The sequence below is a fragment of the Carlito syrichta genome, unplaced genomic scaffold (assembly GCF_000164805.1).
Source record: "Carlito syrichta isolate Samal-C Ts95f unplaced genomic scaffold, Tarsius_syrichta-2.0.1 Scaffold314364, whole genome shotgun sequence".
Taxonomy (NCBI): Eukaryota; Metazoa; Chordata; class Mammalia; order Primates; family Tarsiidae; genus Carlito; species Carlito syrichta.
In genome coordinates this window covers 516016-525987 of record NW_007258460.1, presented here as the reverse complement: position 1 = coordinate 525987, position 9972 = coordinate 516016, and the positions used below count along the sequence as shown (strand labels likewise).

The 9972-nt window shown below is 36.4% G+C and overlaps 1 protein-coding gene across 1 annotated transcript in view; it reads right to left on the bottom strand.

Moving 5' to 3' along the window:
* The window catches only part of P3H2 (prolyl 3-hydroxylase 2), a 178238-nt gene that overhangs the window by 26554 nt on the left and 141712 nt on the right, over window positions 1-9972 (bottom strand). The window contains exons 4-7 of the mRNA XM_021719296.1: window positions 8801-8990; window positions 3689-3820; window positions 1438-1580; window positions 1009-1098 (exon numbers count right to left, since the gene is read on the bottom strand). Of these exons, the coding sequence (XP_021574971.1) occupies window positions 1009-1098; window positions 1438-1580; window positions 3689-3820; window positions 8801-8990 (555 nt within the window). The remainder of the gene's footprint in view (window positions 1-1008; window positions 1099-1437; window positions 1581-3688; window positions 3821-8800; window positions 8991-9972) is intronic.

Sequence of the window (9972 nt, the reverse complement as noted above, 5' to 3'; positions counted from 1 at the left end):
CCTCAGCCTTCCAAGTAGCTGGAACTACAGGCGCACGCTACCATGCCCGGCTCATTTTTGATTTTATTGTAGAGATGAGGTCTCACCAAGTTGCCCAGGCGGATCTCGAACCCGCGGGCTCAGGCAATCCACTCACCTCAGCCTCCCAAAGGCGCGGGATTACAGGCTGAGCCACCGAGCCCGGCTAAAATGTTATATCTTATTGCTGATGAATTCGTGGTAAACTGGTACTTTTACACATTACTGGGAGCAGTGAAGGTATTAGAAAACTCTCTTAGAAAAGCAATTTACTTTCAAGAACTTTAAAACCTTTTATCTTTTGATAGCAGAATAATCCCACTCTTGAAAGTTTATTCTAAGGCTATAGTTCAATAGAGAAAAATATTTAATGCAGTAAGTATGGTTTAAAAAAAATGGAAATAATTCAAATGCCCAGCAGCAGAAGAGTTCATTTATTTATTGTTCATCAATTCTACATACACAGTGAGACATAATTTTTAAAGCTAAACAAATATAGAAATTGCTCATTGAATCTTCTTAAATAAAAATCAATACATAAATCTATTTATATCATAGTGCTAGTTCTGCAAAAGGTAAGTCTCCACATGAATAATAATTAGAAGACAACAACAGAAGAGTGAAGTCAGCATGACGAGTGACAGGATTGCGACTGATGTTCTTTTTGAAGCCTCTTTAATGTTTAGGTAATACATAAACATTAAGAGAAAAATGAAAATGCCACATCCATAATCTGGGAAAATTAAACAATCTCAGGGCAAATGAGTTGCATACAAAATACTCCTGCCAAATATATTTGCTGTTGACTTTGCATCAGTAATATGGAAACCTGTTCAAATAATCGCATATATTGAGTAAACATTTTTCACCCTCCAATTTTTACTTCAAGGAGGTCACTGGGGTCTTCCACAAATGGGGGCGTGGAATAAAAATATAAGTAGGAATTTCATTGACTATTTTTTTAAATAAACATTTCCCCTTTGCTCTTACCGGTTCAGTGTATGAAAATCCCAGACCCTCTGCAGCTGATTTTATCAGTTCAGATTCCAGTTTATGACGTTTCACAAACATTGTCAAATCCTAGTGGGAAAAAAAAAAAAAGTAAAGAAAGAAAGTTTTTATTTCAATAGCAGGTAAGAGATATGATCAATGTTCAAGTGGAAATATTTTTTATTAGATAGTGACAAAAAAAGTTAATGGAAATATTCAGACAAGCAAAAAATGTCCCCATCTCAAAAGATTTTCACAAGCTAGCAGGTATTCATGATTTTGGAATGAATAATTAAAGTCTGAGAGAACTGAGTTCTGGTGCCTTTGCTAAATTGTTAGATATCTTTCAAAGCAGTGTTATACATTTTTATCAACTCTCCCCAGAGCACATGCAGAATAAATAGTTTCAGCTCTGAACATTGGTCTCACCTCTCTGGCCTCAATGGATGCTGGGTCAATACTATCATCCAACAGGCTCTCATAGTAATCCACATTGTCAAGGACATCCTCATCATCTGGGTGGCACAGAAGATAGGCTTTGGCACACTCCAAGGCTTTCACATATTCACCAACTAGAAGATCAAGGAGTTGCAGCATTAGAATCAGTCTAGGTCTGCCCAGAGGATTTTAAAAAGAGACTTCAACATGGCTGTAGAGGTCAGCATTAAGCATCAATAAGAGGAAAGATAAATTGAGGCTAAGCAGAGTAAACAGAAACAGTCACAGATAAAAGGACACACACGATTTCAGGTATTCAACAGGTATTGCTTTTGGTCTGCTTTGGTGCTAGTTGTTTTGCATAAATTATCAGAAATTTCTACCTGGAGATGTTTGTTGACAATTTTATTATTTAATACAGATAAACAGCAGAATTGTACAAGTTAATTCTGATTTTTATACTGAGTTTGGGTTAAATAAACATCTTGAGGATGACAATGAAGTATCATTTTGTACATAATGTACAAGGAATACAGATGATTTTAAAATGTTATTTTTTCTGCTGCAAAATTTGTGGCAAACTACTATGTTTAAGCCAAATCTTTCATAGAATCCCAAGTGCTCAGGAGGACCCTCTCCAAACCTTCACTACACATCTATAGTAACCTCAGCAGCAGCAAACTACAAGAAGCAACTAACAAGGATGTTTCACCTATGAACTCTTTATTACAGAACTATTTCGCTATTTCAAGAGGAATTTTAAAATGCTGTATGCTTTGTTTTCAAATAGTTCACAACATTGGACTTCTTTCAAGGTAAATCTACTCCAGATAGATGTATGCCAAGATGACCCTGATTTTAAAAAAGAATGATAAAAATTAAGCAACTCTCTCATCCCCTTTGCATTCACTGTTTATGACTTGAGCACATGATTTATTGTTTGCCATGAGCTCCAGGATAATGAGTAATATTTTGCTTTAGGGAAAGAAGAGAATTTGCCGAGGTGGCTTTAAAATGTTAACTTGAGACTTTTTCTTATTCTATTAAAAGGGAAAGACTTTCTTTGCTACTCGCCTCTATACAAGGCAGCCAGATGCCAGTACTAGTGAGAAATAATGAGAAGAGCGACGAACCAGGAATTATGACCTGTCACTAAGCTAGGTGACTTTAAGAAAGTTGCTTCTCTACAAAATGAAGACATTAGGCAACATGGGATCTAAGACTATTAACTGCTTTTAAATACAAGAAAAAAACATTCCATCTCTCTATATATTAGATAAATGACAAGTTAAAACTATATTGAGATATTAACTTTACCTAAAGAATTGGAGAATGTCTAAAAACTTAATTATACATTCTTTTATTGAGCAAAAAATATTACTCCATATGGAGAAAAATTTAGCTACATTTATCATAATGACAAAGGAATAAACTATTTGACATAGCAATTATACTTCTAGATATTTATTTTGTAGATATTTGTGTACAGATGTGAAATGACCTATGTGAAGTGATATCCATTTGAATGTTGATGGTGATAGCAAAAGATTGCAAACAATACAACTGCTCATCAGAAGAGAGATACGTGAAATAAGTTATAGTACGATGTTATGCACAGATAAAGAAAAATGAATGAGGGAGATCTTTATGTATTGCTATGATTAGGTTGAGTCATACACAATTGGTAAAATTTGATGATTTTGACCTAACAAAATGGTAATTTTATAAATCTAACCTACAAAAATCACTCTGACGTGTTTATGAAGTGAAGAAAACAATGTTAGCGAATAGTGTAAATAGTATGCTACCTTCTGTGTACAAGAAGGGGGAATAAACTTGTGTGTGTGCTTGTTGTTTCTACATAAATTTTTGGAAGGATAAATAAGAAACTGGATCGTAGGGCATGAAATTGGGTTGTAGGAACAGAGAAGAGAGGAAAACTTTTACAGTATTTGGGCTTTAAATCATGTTTAAAATTAAGTCTAAAATCATGTAAAACACCAGTCTCGTATAATTTTTGCAAAACGATCACAGCATTAAATTTTGACCTTTTTCCATTTGTGGTTTCACCTTCTGCTCTTCTTGTACTGAGCCGCAGTGATATGAGATGAAGGAGAAATTGCATAAACCCATTGCTTTGATGATAAACTGAAGAAGGTAGAGGACTAAATGACAAACAGGTGATGAGTGTAATGATGAACCACAAACCCCCAAAGGTCTTCACGGATGATCCACGCTTTACCTCGATAGTAGGCAAACTGCAGGTAATCATAATGCAGAGGAAGAAAGTTCTCAATTGGTGAGAGACGGCCAGGGCGGGTGGCAAGTTCCCTCACACATTCATGCTGACAAACCAGCACCTGCATGTAGTGATCTGGAAGACAAGAGCCAAGAGGTGTGTCTCTCCAGTCTGCTGAAAGACCCAAACTTCAACGTCACAGCTACAGCTGCACAGGGTATTTCTCACCTTACTCACTGTATTCTGAAAGCAAAATTACTATCCTCAGTTCGTGACGATAAAACCTTTTTACAAAGAAAATCACTTGCCAATGTCTCCTGGTCAGCGATCACTACAAAAGTGGATCCCAAATCCTTTGGCTCAAGATCTTCTTTCTAATACTTCACTCTTTCCTTTCCATATACTTTTTTTTTTTTTAAACCCCATAGGCCTCTTCACCCCACCCATCCCCAGTTGAATGTTGACTTTTATATTTAACAACTTTGGGCCCTCTCTATGGATACATTAGATGGCATGAAGTGCCCTGGATTCAGGATAGCAAGTTCAGATTCTGAGATCCTGCTAATGTTAAGGACCAGTTCAGAGCAAGAAACTGGCACGTCCATAGAGAGTTCAGGCCAAGAAGTGAAGCAAAAATGTTCTTTTTCTTTGTTAACATTTTCAAGCCAAATTTTCCTAAGGAAAAGAAACAACAACACCATTTCTTTACATCTATTGATCAGAACCCTATTTTATCCAGTTATGAATTAGCCTATCACCTAGACATTGTATATTCTCATACTAGGGACATTGTATAGTCTTTACCAGGGACTGGTAGAGAGAAAGATGAAAGTTAAAAAAATTAAATGAGCATTTTCCTCATTTTCTTTGTCCCCATTCTATTGTTCCCATTCTTCTTGCTTGCAAACAGGGTGAGGACGTGCAGGAGTTTTCATGTCCCCTATAACTCTAGGCTCTATCTCACCAAAGCATGAGATGAGGAAACACAGTGGTTAATGTCTCAGAGAAGAAAACAGCTCCTACATTTTGCATTGACTTTGATTTTTCAATGAAGATAGGTTACTTTTCCAGAAAGAGAATGGTTCATTCATGCTTGTGCCAAATGGGTCCCCTTGAGGATGATGATAAAATCATTTGACTTCATGGCTGTACAATTTAATTTACTACAACTGCCTTTTTTCAAAAGGTTCTCTGTTTAGTCAGAGTTTGGTTTGGATCTTGATGATCTTGCAGAGGGACCCCAAAACACAACAGGAAGGAAATGTGCATTTTCTGGTGCAGGGGAAAATGTGCCAGTTTTGCATAAAGTGGCTAACTTAATCCTTTATAGCACAGCTAACAGAATTCCTAATGTCCATTGGTTATTAACCCCAATTGGGGGATGTAAAGGGAAGAATGAGTTCTATTTATTTGATTAGCATGTTAGAAATAAATTTATTTCTTGCAAAAACAACAAGAAACAACCTCTGTTTTCTCCTACTTGACTTACCATTTGAATTCCTCCTTACCTTCTAATACACGCTCTTTCTAATTCCAAATGACAAGCAAAAGGAAAAGGTAAGACACACTCACCAAAAACTCAAAATCTGGTTGAAAATATTTTTCAAAGCAGGATATAAATAGCAGCAAAATAACGGTTACAAAATGATATCGTTTAGGGTTTCATCAAGCATGGCTAGTAATAAATAACTGCATTCAAGAGCCAATTGTAGTTTTTTCCAACTGCCAGTATGTTTCCTAACTCTAAAATTAAAATATTCTGGCTTTCTAGTACATTATGTAACTTTAAAGCCAGTTTTACTCCTAATTAGTACAATTTTGAATCAGACAAGGATGTACATAGTGAGCATTGTCATATTAGTTTTATTAGCTGTATCTTTTGCCTCCTTTCTATCCCAAATGCCACTGGGCAGTTAATATGTTTTTAATTGTGAGAAAACACTTTTAAATTTTCCTCTTCATAGTAAGTTGCATATTCTTCAAATTCCCGAGAAGATTTACCACATTTCTGTAACTGATAATATTTGGTCTGAACTTGAGGGATTATGACTTTTTTAAAAAACCTCTTTTCTTTATTGAAAGTTGTAGTGTAGATGGCAATTGTCTTAAATATTAACGTGCCTGAGTTAAGCCCTCTATTCTTTTCCAGCAACCAGCGTGATGGGGTGACCTTGAACAAATCATTGAATGCTAATTTGTGAGAAAATCAATCAATTCTCCTCAGCCAGATCTAGGACATTTGCCAAAATTGTTCCGTGGCCATTGGTAGAAGCAGGTATAGAGGCAAATGTGAAGGTGAAGGCAGTGTGCATCTCTTCACAAAACCACAAATAATTAACTATTTAAGGAAAAGTCTATAAAGGAAAAGTCTACTCATTCCCAAACAAAAGATTTAAGTATAGAGAAATACTCAGAAATTAAAATGTAAAGCACACATAAAACCGACTTTAAAAAATTCAGGCAAATGAATCTGGCAGAGACTCAGGGAAATAAAACTTTTGGGGAACAAAGGTCTCAATAACTTAGATAGCTGTATTGATATAAGGTAAATTGAGTTGATTTTGGGTAACTGGGTTTGTCAGAAATTGGTCATTTGACATATTATTTTCCTGTCTACTTCCTAATCTAAATTTTAAAAGCTATTCCCTAATTATCTCTTTTAAAAACCATAACAATTTGTAACTTACATTCTCACAAATACAAAGTATTATTAACTCATATTTTTGTAATGCGACTGATGGGTATGTCATCTTCACTCATTCTTCCATTCAACTCATTCATTTAACCAGTATTTACTAAGCACTTACTATTTGCCAGTCACTGAAATTAGTCCCTGAAGACTGAACTCTGAACAAGATAAGGCTTTAGCCAAGTAATAGAGGAAAACAACATTTGAAGGTCTGCAAGTGCAAATAAGCATGGCATATTTCAGAAATTAAAAGAAGTGTAGTAGGAATAATCAGAGAGCCAGAGAGGGACGGAGACAGAGAGAGAGAGAGAGAGAGAGAGAGAGAGAGAGAGACAGAGAGACAGAGAGACAGAGAGAGAGAGAATGAAAACATACACAAGTGTTCAGTCATGAAGGCTTCAGTTTTATTTCAGGTAGAATGTAGGCCATTGGGGTGTTTTAAGCAGGCCTGTGAGCAAAATTTTGTTTTTTAGAGACTGTTTTGTCTGTGTTTAGAACAAAACCTAAGCAGGAATGAGAAGCAGCAAGGAGGCTATGGCTATTGCTTTGAGCCAGGGTAATAGCAAAAGAGGAAAGAGCTGGAAAGTCTTAAATTCTATTAGAAGGCAGCATCTATCAAAGTTTGGTGACAAATCAGATGAGAATAGAAAACTGAGGAAGATGTTGAGTTGAAAGATAACTTCCTGGGATTTGGTTAGAGCTAATTTACTTTGAGCTTTTTAGAGAGACAGAAAGCACTGAAAGTTAAGGAGAGCAAAATGACTTCATTACATTGCATTTGCATAAGTACATGAAGTTAAGCATTGGCTTTCATATATGTATAACTTGGAACATAGTAGGTGCTCAACAAATACCTGTAAAAAATTTTGATTGAACAAATTACCCTCTCCTAATTTTTCAATTATATGGATCCTCAAAGTATAGGTTTAGATTCAGAAAAACCTAAATTTGAATCCTAGCTTCATTTAGTCACAGTACTTAATCTTACTGAGATAAAAATTTCTCATTTAAAAAAGAAAAAGGAAAGTAAATAACAAAGTAACTCCCTACAAAGAGTTGTTTAGAGCACTAAAGGAGATAAATATGCAAAGTGCTCTGTATGTTAAAATTGTTACATATGTGTTGGGTATTATTACCATTAATAAAGAAGTAAACTACTACTACTACTACTAATTTACAGGATCCCTTTAAATATCAACAATATTTCAACAACTTTTTCTACAAAATATTTTGCAATATTTTCTATTTATCATTTGTAGATCAGATTAGTTTACTGTTTTGATCTGTATTGATAACCCTTACGTAAAGTCTATGTTTTCCTTCCTTGTCTTTTTTCATGCTTGTGAGTTTTTCCTCTCCTACTATTACACAAATATTCTCCTGTGTTTTCTTCTAACAGTCTTATTTTTTACACTTATATTGCTAATAGAAATACAATTTATTTTAGTGTAAGGTGTACAATGGAGTACTCAATTTTCCCTCATAAATAGTTAACTAGCCAATCTCCCCAATTACTGTATAATGTACATTACCTACTACTTTAAATGCCACCTTGTAATATATTAAATTTCTACTATATAATAAACCACTTTTATTTATTTATTTATTTTTTATTATTTGTTGAGTTGGAGTCTCACTCTGTCGCCCAGACTGGAGTGCAGTGGCCGCTCCCGGCCACCGCAGCCTCGGCCTGCTGGGATCCAGCGATCCTTCCACCTCAGCCTTCCGAGTAGCCGGAATTACAGGCGTGCGCTACCATGCCCGGCTAATTTTTGATTTATTGTAGAGATGAGGTCTCGCCAAGTTGCCCAGGCGGGTCTCGAACCCGCGGGCTCAGGCAATCCACTCACCTCAGCCTCCCAAAGGCACGGGATTACAGGCTGAGCCACCGAGCCCGGGTTAATAAAGCGCTTTTAAAAGTAATTGAAGTAGACAACACAAAAGTGTTCACTACTACATTGTTTGTAATAATAAAAAAATTGCAACCTCTTTAGTCTTCATCAGTAAAGGAGTGGTCAAATAAATCATGATGTACTCATATAACAGAACAGGACCCAGTCATTAAATACAATAAGGTGGGTCTACATATACTTACATGAGAAGAAGTCCACAATATATTGTTAAGCATAAAATGAAACAACAGAAAAGTTGAAAATCAGTATGTACAATATTATCCTATTTTATTAAAAAATGAAATAATAATGATAAATAAATGCATGAATATTTTCATATGAATCTGAAAATATTTGGGAGGACAGTCACAAACTTTTTAACTACATAAATGCAATACATGAGATAGGATGAGCAGACATGTGAGGATCTTTCATTTTTACAGCATATGTTTCTATATTGTTGAAATAGTTTTACAAATTGCATGTAGTATCTTTATAATCAGGAAATAAATAAAATAAGAAAACAAGCTTTACCTGCAATGGCTTCATAGAGACCAGCTTTATTCCCTAGATACTCATACTCTTCAAATCTCTGAGGCCCCTCACATAAGGTTCGGCATTCCATATCTTCATTGAAATATTCTCTTAAAGCTTGTTCAAAGTACTTGATAGCCACCTCAAAGTCATCAGCCTCATAATGTTTAACTCCTGCATTGTAACTCTCCTGCGAAGAAGCAGAAACAAATACAAAAACATTTTCTTTTCTTTTTTTTTTTTGAGTTGGAGTCTCACTCTGCCGCCCAGACTGGAGTGCCGTGGCCGCTCCCGGCCACCGCAGCCTCCACCTGCTGGGCTCCGGCGATCCTTCCGCCTCAGCCTTCCGAGTAGCCGGAATTACAGGCGCGCGCTACCACGCCCGGCTAATTTTTTTGATTTTATTGTAGAGATGAGGTCTCGCCTGCCCTGGCGGGTCTCGAACCCGCGGGCTCAGGCAATCCACTCACCTCAGCCTCCCAAAGCCGCGGGATTACAGGCTGAGCCACCGAGGCGGCTACAAAAACATTTTCAAAGAGCAAGATGCAGGCAGACCCAGGATAATTTAGGAAGGTCGGGTACTGGACTCTTGTACTGTGGAAGGATAGAGAAGGGTTGCACCAGGAGATAAAGTACAAATTTCTTGGCTTCAAATAAATGTAAGTTAGAGGGAACTTACTGAGCTATGACCGCTATGGGACCATTTCACTTCATTAACTTCCTCGTACACAGAAGACTGTATTTTCTAAAATTTTTTGCCTGTGGATAGGGCCATGCGATAAATTCAGGACAACAGAGGTATGTAGAAGTGACATCCACCTGCAGACCTTGCCCAATTAAAATCAAGAAGAAGAAAAAAGTCTTCCATCTAAAGTCTTCCTTTCATCATTTTTTGGAGTGATTTTGGAGGTCACAGCCTAAGAATGGTGATGTCAAAAACTAAAATCACATGCCTTTTCAGCATGTGATTTCAAGTAACATTTCATCTAAACAAAGAATTATGTTGCTTTTAAAAAACCTGACTTGAAAAATACAGGTACAATGGGCAAACCACTGGACTGGAAGCTGGAAAACCAGCATGTAATCCTGAAAAATTCACACTGGTTTCCACTCCTAGGTGTAAAATAAAAGTGTTGGAAAGGAGCTGAGGCTCAGAGAGGATTACCGGTATT